At 37.2% G+C, this 24,653-nt stretch overlaps 2 protein-coding genes across 2 annotated transcripts; one reads left to right on the top strand and one right to left on the bottom strand.

Annotated features, from left to right (window-relative positions):
- Positions 1 to 3,015: 3,015 nt before the first annotated feature.
- LOC104240205 (uncharacterized) lies at positions 3,016 to 12,137 on the top strand. The gene is made up of 7 exons (XM_009794990.2): positions 3,016 to 3,393; positions 7,767 to 7,940; positions 8,095 to 8,187; positions 8,267 to 8,335; positions 10,547 to 10,753; positions 11,415 to 11,540; positions 11,676 to 12,137. The coding sequence occupies exons 1-7, from the start codon at positions 3,160 to 3,162 to the stop codon at positions 11,844 to 11,846; spliced, it is 1,074 nt and encodes a 357-aa protein (XP_009793292.1). The 5' UTR covers positions 3,016 to 3,159; the 3' UTR covers positions 11,847 to 12,137.
- A 10,550-nt stretch (positions 12,138 to 22,687) lies between these two features.
- On the bottom strand, positions 22,688 to 24,381 carry LOC138875043 (uncharacterized). The gene is made up of 3 exons (XM_070153852.1): positions 24,121 to 24,381; positions 23,303 to 23,913; positions 22,688 to 23,045 (listed from the first exon to the last, which is right to left on the bottom strand). The coding sequence occupies exons 1-3, from the start codon at positions 24,379 to 24,381 to the stop codon at positions 22,688 to 22,690; spliced, it is 1,230 nt and encodes a 409-aa protein (XP_070009953.1).
- Positions 24,382 to 24,653: the final 272 nt, after the last annotated feature.

Genomic DNA, 24,653 nt, shown 5'->3' with positions numbered 1-24,653 from the left:
AATCACAATTAGAATCCAATTAATACAAGTACTCCCCTTTAAACAATGAATTACAGCTTAACGGATACTAATATGGACAACTTAAGGAAAGAAAATTAGTTGAGAAAGATTGGTTTTTACCATATAAGGAGTAGTAAAAGTATAGAGTATATAATTGAGTCTAAGTACATAATATACTTAATTTGAGGAAAGGATTCAGCAAGAATGAAGCGCCACAATATATATGGGAATGAAATCAATCAACTTAAACAAACGAGTAAAATTTTAGGGGTTTATAAGAAAACCTTGCAATCAAACCATAACTTAAGGGAATCAGGATCAATCAAGAGGGAGTCACGATTCTGCACTTCGACATATAAATAGAGAAGAATGAACAGGCGTATCAGACATGCAAGGTCAATCATATTGACAAAAAGAAGCAAACTAGATGAACACAAACATACAGAAGTGACATGAGTAGGCTAAGGACTACTCGAAGCATGGTAATAAACAAAGTCAAGTAGTCATGGCTAACACATAGAACCAGAGTGAAAAACTAACCTAACAGGTAAAGAAGATCAGGCCAACACACAGAAACAAGTAAAGAAAGTCTTTAAAACTCACAGTAACAAGTAAAGAAATCTTTAAGAAATTAGAGTTTTAATAGAGTTGAGTTAAAAAGCGGTAAGAACACAGAATCAGTTAAGATAAACAAACGAAGGGATCTAACCGTAAAGAACTCGAAACAGGTATACATAAAAATCAAATAAACAAAGACAGTTCCAAAACCCCGGATGAAACCAAAAATAATTAGGGTTTTCATCGTGATAAATCAGGTAGAAGAAAACATAGATGAACCATTTAAACATAGTAAAATCATACGACAACACTGAAAGTCAGAGGAGGAGTGATTTAAAAAAAAGGTTAAGAAACCCTAATCTTGAAGACGAAGAGTCATTTTGAAAAAAATCGGGAAAAACCTTTGAGGAAAACATCAAATGCTCACAATAAAGACAGATCTAAGAGAAATCGAAAAATCTTTAGGGTTAGGGTTTCGGAGAACCCAGAGAAGGTGAGAAAACCTTAAAATATTACCGGTTTTAGCCGGAAAAGTCATAGATCTTACTCGAATGGCCATGGATGGCTGGAAAATGGCATGAGAAACCATGGGAGGCGAGTAAACCGCCTCTGGTTCACTTGAAGGCCTCAAAACGATGACACATGTTCAAGAGGGAGCCATAAGGCTGGTAGGTGGTGAGACCACCATGGATCCATGCAAGGAGATGGCCGGAGAAGGTGGATGAAGTTCATCGGAGAGGAGGGGAAGAGAGAAGGTTATAGAGAGAACCAGAGATAGAGAGAGATATGAGAGTCGGTTGAGTGAAGAAATGAGAGGGTTTGGGGGGGGGGTCGTTTGGGTTTAATTTAGGAAGGGGAAATGTGGACTGTTGATCTGAATGATCAACGGTCCAGATTGAATGGGGTAGGTGGGTCGGGTATGGCTTGGGTTTGGGCTTGGGTCCGGTGGGTTTTTAATTGGGTTGGGGGGAGGGGGGTCGTTTGATTTAGGCTAGATTTGAAAGCCAATTTTGGCTATAAGCTAAATAGCCATTTTCCCCATTTAATTTATAGAAAATAGTAGATAATTTCTAAAAATAATTTAAAAAATGCTAAAATGATTTACAATACATAATTAGTAATTTAAAAATACAGGATCCAATTTTATGCATATAAAACCTAATTAAACATTAAAAGGGCTAATATTACAATTATGTGCAATTTAGCTTTAAAAATACTAAATATAATTATCAAAATATGTAAAAATTACCTGAGCCATATTTTGCCATAAATATAGAAATCTAATAGGTGAATTATCAAAATAATAATTTTAGAAATAAGTATTGGGGATTTTATGGATAAAAAAGGGTGAAATAAATCAATTTAAAGCTTTTAAAATTATGAAAAAAATAATAAAACCCTTGGACATGCTTATATATGCATACATATGCTATTTTGAAGGTATTTTGTATATTGAAAATATATAGAGAAAAATTGGGTATCAACAGCTGCCCCTCAGCGGGTTCCACCTAGGGTTGAGGGCTTGTACCAATGGGTCCAGAAAATTTTGGACGTTACTACGCCTGAAACCCGCACGTGGAAAGAACTATCCGTGAAATACGGGTGAAGGCCAAAAATCATGGTAAGTTGAACTCATCTTGTTTTTACCTTTTCACATGGAAAGTTGTTTGACTTTTCTCTCCTGTTGCATTCAGGTCTACCCCAGGGCTCAGTTGTCGTCCTCGAGGAGGACATTTTGGCTAATCCTGCTGATGCGGCGAGGTTGTTGCAGGAGGCTTTACACAGACAGGCGTCTCCGGGCCTAATTTTGGTGCGAGTGCTTCTTCCCGGAGTTCCCGGTCAGAGAACAAGCAACCAAAAAGAAGCATTCTTCTGCGGTCGGGGGAAAGAATAAAAGGGCAAAGAACGCGCCCCCGAGTCATTTTCGGGAGTTGTGGTGACGAGCCCCCTGCCCGGGCCGGTCATAGAGACAATGATGATTGACGGTGATGGGGAAGCTAGGGAGGAGAGAGCTTCTCTACATAGAAGACAACGACCTTCTTCAGCTCAACAAACTGCTCAACCTGTTGAGTTAGTTACACCAACCGATGATAATGCCTCGACGCTCTGGGGGGAGTTTGAGATGGTGGAAACCGCCAACTCCCGTTTCCGGATCTCAGTCGCCGTTTGTTGGTTTGGTTGGTTTAAAAATCGAGATTTAAAATCCGACTTTGTTGGTTTTGTTTGGTTTATAGATTTAAAAACTCGACACTATTGATTTAATTTGGTAATTAAAAAATCCGAACCAACCCGATGTATGTACAACCCTAATTGTCACGAAGACGTGTGATTTCAAGAGTTAAGTTGTAACCTACTTTTACCAAGTATCCTTTTCCGTCTTATCAAATAACCAAACTAGGAAATTAAAAAGAAAAAAAGGAGAATAAAGCACTGTTTGGTGTAGCAAAACCCAAAATCGGATCCAATCACCTAAATTGGTGGTGACGTGCGCCGTTAACGCACTAAAAAGGAATTCTCCCGCCAAGCAATTAGCAATATTAATTAATAAACATTAATAAAGTTGTAAGATCCAAAGCAATCCTTCCAAGCCAAAATTCTTCAATGGAGCTTCCGGTGATCGATCTCGCACCCTATCTGGAGAAAGAGTTGGATTCCCAAATTAAGAGTCTGTGCTGTGAGGTGAGTCGAACCCTAAAGGAAACTGGAGCTTTACTGGTGAAGGATCCAAGGTGCACCGCTGAAGATAATGACAGGTTTATTGATATGATGGAAAAGTACTTCCAACAGCCTGAAGAGTTTAAACGCCTTCAGGAGCGCCCTCATCTACACTATCAGGTACCGAGCTCCAATTTCAATTTGCTTTCCACCTCTTTGGAATTTCTAATACATATGCAAAACTTATGAATGCTTTTATGAATTGAAAAACTATTGACATTAATTGACGCTGCTCAATTTTGGGGTTATTTTGTTTCTATGAACATCAACAGGTCTCACATCATCCCATCAAAATGTTGTTGTTTGAGGTTTGAAGCAATGAGATTTAAGAGAATCACTTGAAATTCCAACAACTTGTGACTCTGGCATGTTTCCTCAAATCAGATTGACCATCTTACTAGTATTATTTCAAGTCTCAAGTACTGATTTTAGCTAAAATACTAAAGGGGGCATTTTTTTTTACTCCAATTTGACCATGTTTAGGATTGGTTGTCTCGAGTACCTATAAGACATACTAGTTGGGTCTGGCAAAGGCAATGAGGTACAACCCAAGCCTAACTTCCTTCCTCCAGATTATGAGAGGCCCGAGGCTCAAGTCCACAGCAACCCAACCACCTAGTCTCTAGCAAGCTCCAGCTTCCCTACTATTGTGAGGAAATTAGGGTGAATGAGATAATACATGGGTTTTATGCTAAAGCAAACACTTCTCGCTGTGTTTGACAGCTTGTGCTTTTACCTGGATAGTCTAAATAATGTTGCCAGTAAAAACTAGCATTTTGTTGGGTGAAATTCTCGCCTCATCTGAGATTTTACTTGAAAAACCAAGTTGGTTTAGTTACTACATTCTCCATTTTCTGCATATCTTTAATGTCAAACTGGCAAGTAAAAATAGCCTTTTCTCGTGTGATCTTGTCGCCTCATGAGACAATTTACTTGAAAAAACCCCGTCAGTTAAAATCTTTATAAAAAACCTGTTGGTTACACTCCACTGTTTGGATTTTTCCAAAATAAAAGGAAACTGAAGTACTTTTTGAGAATTATTAAAGCTTTATAAACAGAGCAGAAAGATTGTACCAAAAATTACATACAGCTCAGGTCCTTTACATAACTGTAGGAAGCTGGGATATTCTATCATCCTATCTGCTGTAGTGACATCTTCTAGTTACACCAAAAAGCCAAAAAGATATACATCTATGCTTCATTGTATGAGAATAGTATACACTTTCATATATACAGCGCAACCCAATTTGTAACTTTTACCTTCTTTTTGGAAATGGAGATACCCAACTAACCTAAATAATAAGAACTTCCCCCTTGACAGTGGTATATGTTGTATATGTGAATCCTAGATGTGAAAATATACAGAATTCCTCTTTGAGTCTATGAAAGGTATAAAAAAAGAAAAAAATGCAAAGAAAAGAATAGGCTAGGCATAACTCAATATGCTGATATTGAAATGAAAAATAAAAAAAAAAGAGCTAATTAGATACTCATATATGCTCTCAAAACATTTATGGCCACACACCATGAAACTGCCCCCAATTCATGGATGAAAACTGAAACTTGTAACTGTGGAGATACTTTTATTATGTGGAGTCCAAATCAGCTTATCTGGTTCCTCTTCCTGGAATCTAAAACTGCCAAGTGCTTGAAAGAGTTGAGATACCCTTTTCAGTTCCCAGTCATTGCAATTCCTCCGACAACAAAAATTCCAACCAGTATTTGATCTACATTGTACCAAAGCTTGTGTATCCTTCACCATGCTGTATATTTCGGGGAAATCCTCCTTTAGAGGAGAGTGTGCCAACCATGCATAGAGTTTTAGTAATATTACCCGCCAAGATCTTGATGTTACACACATAATCATCCCACAGACTTCTAATATATTTCCATACACTTACTCCAATCCATAAACTGATGTCTTTGTTCTGCTACACCAATTGTTATCCATCCCATACTTCTTAGTTATGATTACTTCCATAGAGCGTCTCTTTAAGGTTGAACCTCCATAACCATTTGAATAGAAGGCTTCCGTTATGGTATCTGACAATTTCTCACCCCATCCCTCCCTGTTTTTTACTCAGTCTTACAGTTTTCTAATTGACCAAATGAAAACCCTTCTTCTCCTTGTTACCTCTCCAAAGAAATTCACTCCTTAAACTATATAGTCTCTTTTCCACTTTGGACGGTACTGGAAATAAAGACATACTGTAGGTATAAAGCGAGTCCAACCAACCCCCAACCCGAAGAGAGATATTGACGCTTTCAATTATAACCTTTTTTTACATCTCTCCAGAATACTCTTCCATATCACTGATGCTTTGGATTTTGACCCCAAATGGAGTCCAAGGTATGCTGTAGGAAGACTCCCAGTTTGTGATAAAATTTAACTTCTCATCACTGACACGTAGCAATGACACAATGCATGCCTCATTTGAATTAAAGTGAGACAGACACTGATCAACCACCTTACCAGAAACATTTTGACGGGTTGGAAAACCATCTTTTAATCTGTGATGACTCTGTTTCTTCTTGGATATGCCTTCATCAGTGTCAGAAGCATCGTCGGCTTCAGCTCTCCTTGCCGGTATTCTGAAATTTCGATCATCTTCCACCCAAATTGTAGCTTCAATTCGCAGAAGTATAGAATAAATGAACTGCCCTACCTTAACTTCCACCCTTGCCGAAATCGTCCCATCAGTCTACATGATGCAAATACGAGCCCATCGGCGACGGGTTCTATATCTAGTATCATTATCCAGCTCTAAACACCCCCCACCCCACCCCCCCACTTTCCCCCACAAAATTCCCTATTTCATGAAATACCTCTTCCAACCACAAAGGTAAAGGAATCCTAAACTACGTAACCGAGAAATGGTTTGGTTTCTAATCTGCTCTATGAAGTCCCACCAGTCCAGATGCCATCTGCGGTTGTTTCGATCCCAATTGCCCATCTTGATCCTTTCCGCTTCCCTTTTGGATGGGAATCGAAAAGGAAGAAGCCCCCATTCATTTCTATTATCTTGACCTTCCCCAGAACCTTCCAACTTCTACGAGCATAGCCTTCAACTTCTGAGACTAGAGGGATCTCAGTGGTGATATCCCCCAGTCTACCCACGAGACACCTCTCCAAGAACTGTAGCTTTGGTTTCAAAATCTCTTCCTAAAATTCTACGAACTTTGAGCCGCTTGTCGGAATTGTCTCTGGCCTCACCCAGCTTTAGGCCAAGCCATCTCTCTGCTAGTTCCTTGTAAGATTTATGAGGTTGAAAATTCCGCAGATTCTGGTGACCCCATCCATTTTTTTCTAAGAAATTCTTAATCTTCTTCTCAACATCAACCCTCCCTGCATTTTGCACTATTTCTGGGATGATAACGGTACTTGTCTTCTTTCCTTGAGTTGCCAAAATCCTTAGGTGTCTGCCAAAATTGTTTTAGTTTTGAAAGGCTAGTGAGAGTCCATTGATTTCCTTAGAAAAGTATGACTCATTAATTAATAATTCCAAGACTAAATGCATGAAAGGAATATGATTTTATAATATGAATTTCTAATAACCCAAGTTATTGCAATGTTTGCTTAACTTAAGCCTTACGTGCTTGGTCTTAAAATCTACATACCCAAGGTTTTGCTTTTGCATAATTGAAAGAGCACCAGTAATACCTTCATTTGATGATTCTATTTTCTGTATTAACCAATGTTATCAAAGGCGAAAAACGCGAAAAAGCTCTAAGGTCCATTGGGGCTTTAAGCCCAAAGCGCAAATAAAGTGTGAGCTTTAATGAAAAAGGGCGCAAGGGAGAAAAACATACAAATATGTATATGTAGTCCAAGACGAATAATTATAAGCATGAATAACAAAAATGTGGAAAAGAAATTGAAACAAAAATTACAATAAAGTGAAATATCAATTGTTTCATGTTGCCTCTTCAGGATTATGCTATATGACTAAGAAAAGTATGCCTTAAAGCCTTGATGACGACACTAAAGTGTCCGCTAAGTGACCAGAAGTGCTCAACATGTTTTGAGTCTCGCTTCAGGGATTAAGCACGCTTTAAGCGCGGCTTTAACAACTCTGGTATTAACTAGGAATATCTAAGCTTTCTAGCAAATCGGTTGAAGGGATCCCAAATATTAGCTAGATAAGCATAGAACAAGATGCTATGGACTTATAGGCTGCCAATATGCTGTACAGAAGCGTATGGTAAAAGATTTTGGAACTAATAGGGCTGCAGAACATCTGGCTTTCATTTGGAAAGGGCGTTGAATAGTAAAAGTTTCTGGTTTCTGCTGCTTGTACTACATGTTTATTCTTGACAAACTTCTTTTGTTTTCATTATCTTTCTCAGTGTTTTGCTGTCAATTATGTAGAAGCGACATCTATTATTATCAATTAATAGCTTGAAAAAAAGGATATGTTCATTCGGTTCAATAAATTCCAACTCTACTCATTAAGCTTCTTATTTGGAAGACTACTCATGTCAATATCTGACAGGTCGGGGTGACACCTGAAGGAGTTGAAGTCCCTCGTAGCCTGGTTGATGAGGAAATGAAAGAGAAGCTTAAAGCAATGCCTAAAGAATATCAACCATCTAGTCCATCTGGACCAGATCCTAAATGGCGATATATGTGGAGAGTTGGTCCTCGTCCGGAGATTACCCGATTTAAGGTTTCTTCACTCATTTCCCCATTTCAATCATGTTATTCAAAGATTTGATTGATCAGTGACATTCCTTAATTTTAGTCACCACCAATGGATAAAATTAGTTCCGTAAGTACTAAAAATTGCTGCTAGTAAGTAAACAAGCATTACACTCTTGTAGGAACTGAATTCAGAGCCAGTAATACCAGAGGGCTTTCCTGAATGGAAATGTACTATGGACTCATGGGGATATAAGATGATATCTGCTATAGAGGTGGGTCATAAGCATTTGTATCTTTTATTTATGCTACTGGTTTGACAATTCTGGAATGTGACTGCTGGCTCTTTTTCAGTGCGTTGCTGAAATGGCTGCCATTGGCTTTGGTCTGTCAAAGGATGCATTTACTTCCCTAATGCAGCAGGTGACTATTTTTTTATGTCAGTGGCAATCTTTTTTATTGCATCTCCAACTGATCACTGTGTGTTTTTGGATGTGAAGACTTAATAATTATTGTTTGTCGGTTATGATGCTGGTTTGTGCTAAGTTACTCGGACATGGGTGTGGGTGTCCGACGGGGGTGCAGATCTAGAGGTTTGATCCTTCGAGATATAAATTCTATGATTCGGGGATACGGATCCTAGTACGGATATGGGTGCGAGGATCCTACTAAAAATAATTCAATAAAGAAAAATATAAAATATCTCTAAATTATGAGAAAATTTTGTGGAATACATGTGTATAGCTTGTAAAGTACGGATTTCTTTTTCATTCTCAAGTTGTAGATAAGTAAAGGTTTGATTTCTTAGATAAGATATACTATTTTCTTCAAATTTACCCTAGTTCTGGTTCTGATTTCGGGAATCAAATTGTATCTCGTCTCGAATCCGTCAGTCAAAGTACCTAAAATTGTTTGATCAGATCCAGTATGGATCCCATACCCACACCCATGCTAGTTTTGTATCGACACGGGTGCGACACCAAAACAGCCCTGTCGGGCAACTTAGGTTTTGTGTTATAACTCAAGAACTCCTCCTTCACCCCTAAAGCAAAGGGAGGCCATGTGCTGAATTACACTTAAATTCGCATGCAATGAATAATGGATATGCCTAAAATTGTTCAAGTGTGACTGATTCTTGTTAGGTGTGAAATTGATATATGATCGGATTCATCAAGAGCTTGAATACATTTTTTCATGTGAAAATGGTGAGATTTTACTCATGTTTCTAGTATTACTTCTCTAGCTTACAAAGATTGTTGCATCGCTTCACTTGTTTTCAACTTGTTCTGTGGATCTATTACATTAATACTACATCTTTATCTTTGCTAGAATGTATCAGAATAAGAAGCAAATGTTGATTCATATCTAAAAATATGGCAACTGATCTCCCTGCTTTTCTTATTTCAGTTTCTGTTATCATTGTGACTTAAACATCCCTTCCTTTTGTTCGAATGACCTTTCGCTGCCTCCCTTACATCCATAGCTATTACCACCGTGGCTTTCCTTTTCTGTCTAATGAGCTTCATATCATTGACATACAAAGAACATTTTGGATTAATAGGTTTCCTGGTCTGCAGATTTTGTGTGGGATTATGGGGAATAGTGATTCTCCCCTTGTTTGGTTGGGTTTAAGGGCATGGAGTTGAATAGGCTAGGGTCTGGGCAGATTCGAATTCGTATAATCTATGACGTATTTGGTAAAGTTAGCATCAAATTACTCAATATTATTTTAAAAGGCAAATTGTATTTCTGGAAAGCACTAATCGATATTCTAATCTTGCCCTTAACTTCATGAATTGAACACATGATGCATGATTATTGTTCCCACCCTTCGTCTCTCACTGAAAATCCTCTGTATAGTCTGGGTCCTCATAGTGAGTAGTGAAATGCCTCATATCAGATTGAACAAATTTAGTAATAAGAATCATATTAGTGATATGACAACTCTTAACATTCCCTTGCTTTACGAGCAGAACAACAACAACAACATCATACCCAGTATAATCCCACGGGTGGGGTCTGGGGAGGGTAGCGAGTATGCAGACTCTACCCTTATCTGGAGGTAAAGAGGCTGTTTCCGATAGACCCTCGACTCAAGAAAAGGTGGAAAGGAAGAATAGGGGAGAAGAAAAGGAGGAAAGAGGGGGAGAAAGACGATAAGCAAAGAGGAGAAAAAGTAGCATCAAATAGTAACCATCAGGGAGCAGCAATATCCGGTAAAAGAGGAGAAAAAATAGCATCAAATAGTAACGCTCAGGGAGCAACAATCCAACAATCCCAGTAGCAATTTACAAAAACAAAGGACGTGGTTGCAAAGTACCAGATATGCTTTACGAGCAGAGTGTTGCTTAAAATGGTTTAGGGCAAGGAAAAAAATTTGGACTAAAACAAACTGATTTGTTTTTCTGAAAGGAAAATTTGCAAGTCTTTCTTTATTGATTCAAGCATGTTAAATGGTACTTGGGACCCAATATCAATGTTCTTGGATGTACGAGCATAATATGCTTTCTGAGCTAAAAATGTTCTGAAAATGCTATTTTGTTATCATTATATTTCTTTCTTAACATAGGGAACCAATTTTTTTTTTTCTACTTTTATGTAGTTCCTTCCTTTTTGACTACTTCCAATTTCCAGGGACCACATCTGCTTGCTCCAACGGGAAGCGACCTGAGGCGTTATGCCAAAGAGGGAACAGTATTTGCAGGATATCACTATGACCTGAACTTCCTTACAATCCATGGGAGAAGTCGATTTCCTGGTCTAAGTATTTGGCTTAGAAATGGGCAAAAGATGCAAGTGAAGGTTCCTGTAGGATGCCTCCTTATTCAGACAGGAAAGCAGGTATAAATAATTTGATGCACTTCCTTATTTTCATGACAGAGTATTAGTGCATTTAACATGTAAATCTGCTAGCTCCAGCAATCAACATAAACAGGGTCTTAAAGTGATAATGCAATCACTATGCTAGACTTTCCTTAGTTTTCCAAGACCCTAAATTACAGTAAAAACCTTAATAGGCCATTGTTCTCTTGATACACACTTGTTTAAATCATCAAGAGTTCTACTTTGGCATGCAAATTCTACAGGAAAGGGCTCTGCATCATGGGTTTCGCTCACGATTGGTAAACATGATTAGTTTCATTTAAGAAGAAACAACCGAAGATATAGTATAATAAACTGTGGTCCCATGTTGTCAATTTTATTGGAGAAAAGTTAAACAAATGACATGTTTGATCGTTTTCTGTGTTTGAATAAGTTCTAAATATGTACACTTTTTATAAGACCATTGGAACAAGTTATTCTCAGTTCAATATTAGCACTGCAGAAGTGTCTGGCGCAAATGTAATGTTACTATGCTAAATGTTCCAATCAAGATATATTGTTAACTTCGCAGGAACCGTATCATAGTAGTTTCATAGGTCCATTCATTTTGTTAGTATATCCCTATTTACCTTGACATATTGATGGAAGTTTCAGCTGCGACAGTTTTTGATTATCTCAGATAGAATGGTTGACTGCTGGAGAATGCATGGCTGGCATGCATGAGGTTGTTGTAACTAATAGGACCACTGATGCAATTAAACGAGCTCTGGAGCAAAATCGCAGTCTGTGGAGAGTATCCTCAACGGTGAGTGAGTACGGTTTGGCTGAACCTTTTTTTGGGGTCAATTTTTTTGTTTTGATTCCCAGTATAACAACTGCAATCGTTAGAAGGTTGACTTCTTGAAAGTGATGCTAACTTGGACTTGTTCTTCTTTGCTAGCTATTCGCACACATAGCATCAGATGCAGTGCTAAAACCTTTAGGGCATTTTTCGGACGCTCCTCTTGCAAGCAAGTATCCTCCCATTTGTGCAGGTGAATTTGTTGAACAAGAGCTTGCTATCATAAATCTTAAAGGTGATATGGAGCTTGATAATCCCTATTCAAGATAGTAAGTGGATACCTGTAGCACCCAAGGAGCTATAAAAGAAGCAAGTTGAAATTACATTCTTTTGTCAATTCGTGTCCAGTAAACAAGCACAAGGGCAGAAGAGCCTTTATCAAGGTGCAAAGTCTAATTGTATCATCAATGCAGTATTTACTTTGTTCAAGACTCGAAGTGATTGGGCTTATTTCCCAATTGACTGCAATATGTGCTATATTTGTTTTAGAGAAAATGACACTTGGAGCTCCTTTTAAATATTTAATGACCAAAATGCTCCCCTTTTTGAAAAAAGACAAAACATGTCTCTTTTGAAGATTCTAAGACCAGGCTGCCCCTTCTTTCTATGCCTAGGGGCTGGGCTTCACCAAAGGTCCTTTTTTTTTTTTTGGTTTTCTTTCACGTTTTTTTTTTGTTCGTCTTTTTTTGTTTTTTTATTTTTGTCATATTTTGTTGTTATTCTTTTCACTATGTTTTTTTTCTTTCTAATAAAATTATGCACTCTTATTCAGTTTTTCTTATTTTTTGTTGTTATTTTCTTTTACTTTTTTATTCTTTTTTTATTCTTTCTATAGTAACCCCTCGCTCTTTATCACTTATTCTTTTCCTTTTTCATCTTAATTTTTCTGTTATTTTTTAGTAAAAATTTTTCACCAAAAGTTATCACTTTCTTTCACTATTATTTTTATTTACTTATTTAAATAAATAACCGAGTCTTAAAATTTGTATTGCGATATTTTCTACATAATCAATACTCGATTAGGATTACCGAGAGTTATCATGTTACTTGTTTTATTCTTTTAATTTTTTATTTAATATTTGTTGATAACTTTTTTTTTGTAGTTTGCTAAGAAATTTTATATTTTATTTTTAAAATAAAATCTGTTCGTTCAAAATAGCTATCACTTTTTTCCTTATAATTCTTATTTTTTATCTTCATTTTTCCTATTATTTTTTTGTAAAATTTCTCCGTTAAAATTTTATCACTTTATTTCACTTTTATTTTTGATTTTGTTCTTTCTAGATAAATAATATAGTCCTAAAATTAGTAATAGAATACTTTCTATACAATTATTAATCGATTATAGTTATCGATAGTTACAGTGTCATTCTTTTTTATTGTTTAATTTTATATTTGTAGATGATTTTTGCAATTTCTAAAGAAATTAAGGCTTTTTCTTAAAATCAAAATTTTTTCACCTTTTTTTTTTTTTTTTTTTTTGTTCTTTCTAGTTAAATCGGTGAATCTTAAAATTTGTTATACTATGCTAATTAGGGTGAAATTCAAAAATAGCCAAATTTACAAATGGTAATTGACAAATAGCTACAATTTCAAAAGTAATTAAAATTTAGCCACTTTTTATGTAAAGATAAATCTGAACGAAAACACTGTTCAAAATTTAGAAATATTCCAACAAAATATACCGGAGTTCCAGCATAATATACCGGAGTTCCAGCATAATATACTGGTCCAGCATAATATGCTGGAAGTTCATACACAGGTGCTTCAATCTCCAGTATATTATGCTGAAACTTTTTGTGTGTTGGAGTTCCAACATAATATGATGCACCAATCTTTATTATATTATGTTGGAACTTTCCGTTTTGTAACAAAATACTGGCTATTTTTCAATGACTTTGTAAATGTTGGCTATTTTTCAATTACCAATCCGAAAACTGGCTAGCCCGTGTTATTTTCACTGCTAATTATGATACATCAATATGTAGTATGCTAGGAATATTAGAGTACCATGATTCAACAGTAATTATAGTATACTAATATGTTGTATACCAAGAATATTAGGTATACCATTTAACGTACTCTAACAAATTATAACATGACTGAATACTAATCATGGTATACGAATGCATACTATACCAAAGAATATTGATAATATCAGAATTTAAAACTAATCATGGTATACCAATATATAGTATACCAAAAAGATTTAGTATATCATTTAACATACTCAAATAAAGTACATGGTATACTATATAAGTATACCAAGAATATTGAGAATATCATTTAACATAAACAAAGTGTATCATGATTCAGCTGTTGATATAAATATTTTAACATACATAAAAGTATAACATGATTCCACTTTTGGTATACCATGATTCAACAGTTGGTATAAATATCCTTAAATAATATTTTGCACTCTTTGATGTGATATTTTGTTAATTAATTTTGTGTAAAAATAAATAATTATCATATAAAAAATTATAAGAGATTATTGAAACAATAAAATCGTCAACCAATATTCGAATAATAACCAATAGCGAGAAGTAATTTTCAACTCCTTGAATTTAGCAAATAATAATATTATATTTATCTTTAAAAAAATAAACAAAAAATAAATGTTATGAATTTATTCAAGTAAAAAAGAAGAAATAAAACCAAGAAATGGTAACACTAAGATTGGATGAAGTACAACAATAATAACAACCAGTGCCACAAGTGGGTTCTAGGGGGGTAGGATGTACGCAACCTTTCCCTTACCTTGGAAGGGCAGAGAGACTATTTCCGATAGACCCTCAGCTAAAGAAAAAATAGAAAAAGCACTTGTAGCAAGTAATAATAATACATGATACTTAGAAAATTAAGTCCAAGATAGCAACAGAGAAGATGAAAGAAGTACTTATAACAACTAATTACAGTACAAGATATATAGTGATAGCAAACTAAGGGAATACTGATGGCAAGTAGTAACATTATAAGATTTATGAAAATAGCAAACTAAGGGTAAAAAGGATACCATACTAACACTAATGCTATTGAGCTAAGGAAGACAAAGGGAAATGCTCAACTACTTACTAATATTCTACCCTAATTTTCAATCTCCACACCCTCCTATCAAGGGTCATGTCCTCGATCAGCTCAAGTTGTGCCATATCTCGCCTGAGCACCTCTCTCCAAGACTTTTTTAGCCTACCTCTACCCTTCCTCTTACCCCCTAAGGCCAACCTCTCACACCTCCTGACCTGTGCATCTGTGCTTCTCCTCTTAATATGCCCTAACCATCTCAGCCTCGCCTCTCACATCTTTTCCTCCATAGGGGCCACTCCCCCTTCTCCCGAATAACTTGATTCCTAAATTTATCCAACCTTGTGTGCTGATGACGTCCAAATCCACTACTACAAAGTAAATAGATGCGGTCGCATGCAATATAATTTACCCAACTATGAGTTGAGGTCGAATCCCATAGAGAACAATATGTAGGTAATTAGGCGTGTAAGAGAATTATCACTTATTATGCTAAGCCAAACACTTAGAAAAGTTTTGAGAAAATATTTAGGTCTAAGTGCGAAAATATAAACTAACTTAGAAAAAGCAAGTAAAATGATCAATGGCTACAAGTATGGATGCACGGGGAATCACACTCAAGAAACAATCCAATGTATTTCACGATTTTACAAATATGAGCGAGTTTATGTTAATTAGCCCCGGGTAATAATTCAATATTAGCTTCTTCTGAATACTAACAAGACTTCCTAATTGAATTATCCCTAAAACAATTAAGAGATTAAGCACACCCGAATATGGCTACAAGTAGTTCAATCCTATCCCTAGGTTGAATCTATAAAATAAGGGTTAAAGTCTCAAGTTCTTGTAAATTAATTTTTCCCAACCCCAAATTATCTTTCCCAAAATTAATTCAAAGTAAATGGGCGAGTCCTAGGGTTAGCTAATCTCTTTGGAAACATTAAAGAAATAATAACTCACCTCAATATAACTAAAAATCATTCAATGCATAAGCACAACAAGATATTTAATCCACCTTTTAAATATGAATATTTTCATAAACAAGATTCAAGTGTTGGAAAAAATACTACACACTTAGATATACAATACAAAGCAAGAAAATGAAGAAATGAACATAAATGGGTAAGAAATTCTCAACCAAAAGCTTCAAATCTTCAAGACCCAACTATGTGTAGAAGAACCCTAGCTCCAAAACTTGTCTTCTCTAGTCAAGAGACTCCAAAATACTTCATAGGTCTACCAAAGATTTGTTTCCAAGAAGCTAGGTTGTGTATGAAAGGGTTTGGGATAGTGAAAATATGAAATGCCAAGCTCGTCCAAAGCTGGAGGCCGTTGGCCGCACCTGCGGAAGAATCAACGCAGATGCAGAATTATGCATGCAGATGTGAAATTGAGTAGCTGTTCGAATCGCCGCAGAAGTGGTCCATGAAACGCAGAAGCGTATATGCAGGAGCGGACTTATGCCGCAGAAGCGCCTCCACAGATGCGGATGGCCCAGCACAGATGCGGTCCCAGTGAAGCTTGGCTATTCCACAGATGAGGTGTTCTACTCGCTGATGCGAGTCCGCTGAAGCGGAAATTCTCATGCAGGTGCGAGATCACTGGGAGCAGTTTTGCAATTGTTCAACCATGTTTGCTCAATTCCACTCCATTTGGTCTTACCTCTCTTTAAGACTCATTGTACCTGAAAATCTAGCAATGCACACTATAAATCACCTTATTTATAATTAAAGGGCACAAAAACTAATGAAAAGAGACCAGAATAAATGGTAAAATCACCACTCATCAACACCCCCAACTTAAAGCTTTTACTTATCCTCAAGCAAATCAAAACCATATACTCAATGAGGCACTAATAGTTAACGCACAATTAGCATCACTATCATTTCCAAATCACATTTTCCAATTATGCATAACACTTATGGCTTTGGTTAGTACTAATAAATAGGCTCAAGCATGTTGTCACGCCCATTTTCTCACGAAATCGGGTTTCGACATGTGACAACTCTTTTAAGGAAGGGTTTAAAAGAGAGAGTCGCCACCTAACGATTTTTAAGGTGCGTTAGGGAACCTATTTGCAAATAACTCTGTCTAACCAATTTATGTCACCAAAGATCGGGTAAGGGCTCGAAATTACCTCGAATAGAAGGTGTTAGGCACTCTTCGAGGTCCACAATTATGGGTCCCAGCCGAACTCAATTACATGAATTAGTCTAAGGGAAAGGAAGCAATTATGACCAATGAGATAAACGATTCATTTTAAATGGGATTGTGTGTGTGTGTGTGTGAGGGGGGGGGGGGTCCTAAGTTTTTTAGACTAAAGGATCACCCCATGCAACATAAATAATACTTCGTAACTCCCTCGACATGGGGTATTACTCGTATTATTCAGCGGGCAAAACTATCATCTCCTGCTACTCGATTACTATCTTTAAGTTTTTATCTAAAGCGCACTGGTTGATTCTAAGCCGTACCCTATGTGTGCACTACCCGTCCTATGACTATGGTCCAGAAAGCATTTGGACCTCTATTTCAGGGTGGTTCTAGACCTTAACTTAGGTTGCTCAAAAGGAGAAAATACTAAGCGACAGACAAAATAGTTAGGACTTTCATATAGAAACAAGTACAAGCTTAAGTTAGCCTCCGCATTTCGACATCAAATGCATGCCAAATTGGTTAACATTGACAGATTTTTATTAATTTCAAAATCCTATAGGCAAGATATCTATGTGATATTGAATGAACGAACAAACAATTACGTACAAAATTAGTTTCTTAATGCAATAAGTAGAACCTACATAATTGTGCCTACTGATAATACAATTAAGCCTATTAGCATGGTATCTAAGTGTTTTATGCAATCGTAGACAGTGGCAGGTCACAGAAACAGATCCAAAATTATTTATTGAATCCTATAGGCATGTTTTCTAGTGAGAGTAACAACGCAATGTTTGGAAATTCATGAACAAATGGGTAGAAATGATAATTCGGTCGATTCAAACCTATATGCATGCTTTCTACAATTTAGATCCTATAGACATGATTTCTGCAATTTGTAAAATAGAACAACATGTGACTGAGGTTTTGCACACACATTGAATATATATTCCCTATAAGCATGGTTTCTAACACAATTAAACCTAGTATTGAACCTATAGGCAGGATTGCTAACATATAATGGCTGTACATAATAGGATACCTATAGGCATGATTTCTAACACACGATAGCTGAACATGTAATAGCACATTGTTGAACCTATAAGCAGGATTTCTACCTAATTTGTTGCAAGTATACAAAAATCCTTTCCCCAATTTCACTAACACCCAGAAATGTTATTAAAATAATTATTACAAATCCAAAATTGAATATGGTAAATTACAGAATAAGTATAACTATAAGGAGCCTACAACATGGCCAAATACACCTGAACAGGCTAGGCCTTCAACCCACAACAACTCCAAATTTCATGTTAATAGATACCAAATAACCAGTTGATGAGTGATTCACCCATATATCAAGGCAGAGCATACATAACCCAAATTCCTAGTGTGTCAGAGTTCCCAAGGGCTTCAAGAACCCAGGGCAGTGCTTACACTAGAGAAATTGATCAGAAAAAGTTCAAGGAAGACTAGGGACCAAATCCTAATGTGTCAGAGTTCACAAGGGTCTCACATGGACCCCGAGCAATGCTCACACTAGGGAGGTCAGTAGTAAGAGTCTTGATGGCCTTGGCTTTCAGCCGGCCAAGAATGATCGGTTCAGAATAGCATTGGTAACAAATGAGAGAGAGTGGACAATGGTTAGGGGGCAGAAGTTGAGAACACAAAGCAGCTAAGCAAAGAGGTCACAGAACTTAGAAGGAGGTTCAGCAGGACTCAGAAAGAGGTTCAACAGGATTTCACATAACAACCACATATTGAAAGTGTTAGGAGAGAAACAAGTTTACAAGATTGACAGAAATTACCAAACAAGTTGAAAACCTAAGAGGTCTAAATTATGCTAAGTGTACATCTTAGTGTCATAACATAAACATGTTAACCCTCATCATGAAGAAAGACATGATAGGGAGCACACATTATGACAAACCAGGTTATCACTGAAGTAACAAAGATTAGATGAGCCAAAGACATTCTGAAGGAAATGTTAACAGGGATATAAGATCATAATTGATAGAAATGCCTTAACACTTATTCAAACACATTATATATGCAAGACAAACATTGCAAAGATTCAGAGCAATATGAGCAAGTGAACTCATGTCAAATAGCACATGTAGGTATTCTAGTATTGACACAATAGACTTATTAACTAAAGAAGGCCCAGGCCATGTTAGAGATTTATCATGAAGCAGTTCAAACAAATTTAGATGACCTCAAACAATCACTAAAGGGGGATATGAAATCAAGCGAACATGCTGAGTGATAAAAATAGAAGAGAAACATGTCACAGTTAATGAAGGGAGTTCTAACTCAGATGGGTAGGGTTTCTTGGGTTAGGGTAATTAAACAGGGAGGAAGGATGTGGGTCGTTGATCTTGAAAGATCAACGGCTGGGATTTAAAAATGAATAGGGCGGATTAAAATCGAACAGGTACCGACCGGGTTGAGTATAGTTTGGGCTAGGGGTTATTGGGCCAGTGTATGGGGTAGTTGGGCTAAGGTTTGGGTAATTTTAGGTTCAAAAAATAGGTTTAAAATTAGACTATTATTTAAATACACAATTTAACAAAATATTTATAAAAATGCTTTAATAAATAAATAAAAAATATTATTTATGCACTAAAATGATTAACAATAATAATTTAGCATTATAAAAATATAGAAGGCTATTTTGACATAAAATAGTATAGATAAAAAGCAATTATATATGAATATAAAATATTATTGCAAAATTAGGTAAATAGCTTAAGAAATGCAAATAGAATTATACGAAATAAAGTAAAAATATTATGAAACATATATGAGGATGGAAAAATAGTAATTTGGATGATTAAGTCATCACAAAATAATTTGAAGGAATAATTAATAATTATTCAAGTAATTTAAATGTAGAAAAATTAATTTAAAGCTCTAAAAATTATGGAAAATTATAGAAAATGCCTGTATATATTTGTAAACTAAATAGTGATGTAAAAATGATGTTTTGAAAGTATATATATATTTAAAAAATATGAGGGAAAAATTGGGTATCGACAGCTGCCCCTCTTTACCCGGGAATGATGGAAGAATTGTGGGATAAAGAAAATGATGACCAATTTTGGCCGAATAGAATGAGAAATGATGTGATAAAAAATGGGGGCCGAACCCTGGTTCCTCAGTTTCCTACATATCCCTGGTGTTACGGGAATCAGGCCGTGTTTAGTTCTGGATCCAACGGTGAATGAGACCGATGGAGTTGTTACAGGGATGATCGTATGTTTCAGAAAGAGTTCTTTTGGGTAGGATAGTATTGTATGAATTTATGCAGAGTCATCAATGTGAATCTAAAGCATTGTGGATGTATCATAGGGTAGATATCTGAACGGTCATAGAGTAAAAGCGAGTAATTGATGGGAGTCGGTTGCGTTTGAATTAACGGCAGGGTGTGAATGATGAGAGAGGAAACCGGAGTGAAGGTTGATTCGGTTTGGAGAACGGTTCTTTCCTGGATTACCTGCAAAACTTAAAATATGATGCATGTAAAATATATATGGATTATTGTGAGAATTTAAATATGATGCAAATTCCCTTTGGACCATGAGGATTGTCTTCAGATGGAGAGGGTCATGTATTTATACCATGACGTCCAGGGCTATGAATCGTTATATAAGGGATTCGCAGACCATGAAATAATGTTCTTGGGCCATGAGAATGGTGCCTCTGAACCATGATGCCTTTGAATAATGATGTGCAACATTGATAGATCCTCAGGACATGACATGGTGTCTTCCGGCTATGAGGATGATGTCTTCGGGCTATGGCGCCTTCGGAAAATTTGGCTGTGCCCATGAGATGCAAATACATGATGTTTGAGATAATACAAGACATAGCTTAGTCTTGCATAAGATCGGGACAAAGCTTAGACCCTGCAAAATAGTGCTAGATTTCGGTAGCATAGCATTCGATATTGGGCAAGGAAAGGAATAGCTTAGCCTTATGCAATTAGGGAGGTAATGCTTAGCCTTGTGCAGTTTAAGGAGGCAGGGCTAAGCCTCATGAAAAATGGAAGGCAATGCTTAGTCTTATGCAGTTGAGGAGGCAGGGCTTAGCCTCATGCAAAATGGAGACAATGCTTAGTCTTATGCAATGGAAGGCAATGCTTAGCCTTATGTAGTTTAGGAGGCAGGGCTTAGCCTCATGCAAAATGGGAAGGTAGGGCTTAGCCTCATGCAAGAAGAGGAGACAATGCTTAGTCTCATGCAATGGAAGGCAATGCTTAGCCTTATGCAATTAGGGAGGCACGGCTTAGCCTCATGCAAGAAGAGGAGACAATGCTTAGTCTCATGCAATGGAAGGCAGTGCTTAGCCTTATGCAATTAGGGAGGCAGGGCTTAGCCTCATGCAAGAAGAGGAGACAATGCTTAGTCCCATGCAATGGAAGGCAATGCTTAGCCTTATGTAATTGAGGAGGCATACTTTTGCCTCATGCAAAAAGAGGAGACAATGCTTAGTCTAATGCAATGGAAGGCAGTGCTTAGCCTTATGCAATTGAGGAGGCAGGGCTTAGCCTTATGCAGTGAACAAATAATAAGTAGTGGCGGAGTATTTTCTTATCTGGAGACATATTTGCGTTTGGCAGCCTTGCCATTATAAAGATAGTGATTTTGGTACGTGTATACTTGCGAATGCTCCTGTCATGTTCATTGTGCCTGCATCCAAAGAAAAATCATGAGTTTTGTAGGGAAGGTTGGTCCATGCCTTTGCCTGCTTGTTTTGCTTTACTTTTCTCAGGAGATCCTGTTCAAGTTACCCTGGGTAACATCTGGCTGCCATAGAAATGAAGTTTTCAAAAAGTATGCATGCATTTGATAAACATAGTTATTTTAAAACATAGTAGTATGTAATATCAAGTAAATTAGATGAACTAATGACTGCGACAATTTTAGAGACATTGCGACTTCTTTGCATTAGAATTTTGAGGGTCCTCCTCAAAATTCTGCCCCAGTTTAGTAAGAGATTCTTCGGCCGTTCTGCATGCGACAAAGTTTGTTGGATTTGCTTCGGAATTTTGAGAATCCTTCTCAAAATTCTGCCCCATTTACTTAACCGATTCTCTGATTGTCTTGCATATGATGACTTCGGTTGGACTTGCTCCGGAATTTTTAGGGTCCTCAAAATTCTGCCCTAGTTTCTGGTTGTGGGGAAAATGAAAATTTTATTGAGATGTGACCGAACCCACAGGGCTGCCTACGTATCCTCTCTTAAACGGGAAGCAGGTCAAGCGTAGTTCAGTTACATCAAAAGAAATGTAAATAATTTAAATATAATATCTCTTGACTGCGTCCGAATTGATAGCTTTGGCCAAACTTCTCCATCTATTTCTGCAAGAATGAGTGCTCCTACTGTTAGTACCCTGTGAACTATGTAGGGCCCTTGCCAATTAGGTGAAAATTTCCCTTTGGCTTCATCTTGATGTGGGAAGATTCATTTCATCACCAGCTGCCCCAGAGTGAACTGTCTAGGTTTGACCCTATTGTTGAAAGCTTTGGACATTCTGTTTTGATACAGTTGACTATGACATACTGCATTCATTCTTTTTCCGTCGATAAGAGCCAATTGTTCATAGCGACTCCTTTTCCATTCTGCATCACTAAGTTCTGCTTCCTATATAATTCTCAAAGAAGGAATCTTGACCTCGACGAGAATGGCAGCCTCAGTACCGTAAACTAGAATGTAGGGAGTTTATCCGATTGATGTGTGAACTGTGGTACGATATCCCAATAAGGCAAATGGTAATTTCTCGTGACATTGATTGTGGTTGTCTACCATTTTTCTCAGGATTTTCTTGATGTTTTTGTTGGCGGCTTCCACGGCTCCATTCATTTGAGGTCTGTATGCTGTGAAATTCTTATGCTTGATCTTGAAGGTTTCACACATAGCTTTCATTAAATCGCTATTGAGTTTGGTGGCATTGTTGGTAATGATGGATTCTGGTACCCCGAATCGGCAAACAATACGTCCTTGACAAAATCTACGATGACTTTCTTTGTTACAGCCTTGTAAGATGCAGCCTCAACCCATTTTGTGAAGTAGTCTACGGCCGCTAAAATGAATCTGTGCCCGTTTGAAGCGGCGGGCTCGATCGGACCGATGACATCTATTCCCCAAGCGGCGAAAGGCCAAGGTGCACTTGTTGCATTGAGTTCATTTGGTGGTACCGTATCATATCTGCATGTACCTGACACTAGTGATACTTCTGGACATACCTGATACAGTCTGTTTCCACAGTCATCCAAAAGTATCCTGCTCTTAATATCTTCTTGGCTAGAACGAAACCATTCATGTGCGATCCGTAGGTTCCACCGTGTATTTCCTCGAGCAGTCTGGAAGCTTCTTTGGTGTCGACACACCGTAATAACCTTAGGTCTGGAGTTCTTCTATACAAAATTCCTCCACTTTGGAAGAAATGATTGGACAATCTCCGGAGCGTGCATTTCTGAGTATGATTTGCATGCTCTGGGTATTCTCCTTTTGCCAAGTATTCTTTGATATCATGGTACCATGGATTCCCGTCTGTTTCTTCTTCAACATGAGCGCAATAAGCTGGCTGATTATGGATTCTCACTAGAATAGGATAGATGAAATTCTTGTCCGGATGCTGTATCATGGACGACAAAGTGGCTAGCGCATCTGCAAACTCATTCTGGATTCTCGAAACATGTTTGAATTCTATCTTTGTGAATCTTTTCATCAACTCTTGTACGTGATATAAATATGGAAATATCTTGGAATTCATGGTAGCCCACTCTCCTAGAACCTGATGTACCAGAAGATCTGAATCACCAATTACCAACAATTCCTGTATATTTATGTCGATGGCCAAATTGAGCCCCATAATGCAAGCCTCATATTCTGCCATATTGTTGGTGCGCGAAAACCTGAGCTTCGCGGATACCGGATAATGTTGACCTCTCACCAAAACTGCTCTAATACCTACTCCTTTAAAATTTGCAGCTCCGTCGAAGAACATTCTCCAACTATCATAGGCTTTGGTAATATCTTCTCCTACAAATGACACTTCTTCATCGGGAAAATATGTTTTCAATGGTTCGTATTCCCCTCCCACATGATTTTCCGCAAGATGATCTGCTAGTGTCTGTCCTTTGACTGCCTTTTGAGTCACATAGATAATATCAAACTCACTTAACAATATCTACTATTTGGCTAGTTTCCCTGTAGGCATTGGTTTCTGAAAGATGCACTTCATAGGATCCATCCTTGATATGAGATATATAGTGTAGGCACAAAAGTAGTGCCTCAATTTCTGAGTTATCCACGTCAGGACACAGCAAGTGTGTTCCAACAAAGAATACCATGCCTCAAAAGGTGTGAACTTCTTACTCAGATAGTATATGGCCTGTTCCTTTCTTCCCATCTCATCATGTTGTCCCAAGACACAACCGAAAGCTCCATCTAGTACGGACAAATAGAGTAGCAGAGGTCTACCAGGTTTCGGCAGGACCAAGACTGGTGGTATGGATAGGTATTCCTTGATTCTGTCAAAGGCTTTCTGACATTCTTCAGTCCATTTTGTTGCAGCATCTTTCTTCAGCATTTTGAAAATTGGCTCACAGATCATGGTCGATTGTGCTATGAATCGGCTGATGTAATGGAGACGCCCCTAGAAACTCATCACATCTTTCTTCCTTTTCGGAGGTGGAAAATCTTGTATTGCTTTGGCCTTTGAAGGGTCTAATTCAATCCCTCGACGACTGACGATGAAACCTAGCAATTTTCTAGTAGGGACTCTGAAGACACACTTTGTAGGATTCAGTTTTAGATTATACCTTCGAAGCCGATTAAAGAATTTCCTTAAATCTGCTATTTGATTTGTGCTTCTTCTAGATTTGA

Source organism: Nicotiana sylvestris, chromosome 8, assembly GCF_000393655.2.
Source record: "Nicotiana sylvestris chromosome 8, ASM39365v2, whole genome shotgun sequence".
NCBI classification, from domain to species: domain Eukaryota; kingdom Viridiplantae; phylum Streptophyta; class Magnoliopsida; order Solanales; family Solanaceae; genus Nicotiana; species Nicotiana sylvestris.
Note: the sequence above shows the minus strand (reverse complement) of the source record. Positions and strands in the feature narration are given on the sequence as shown.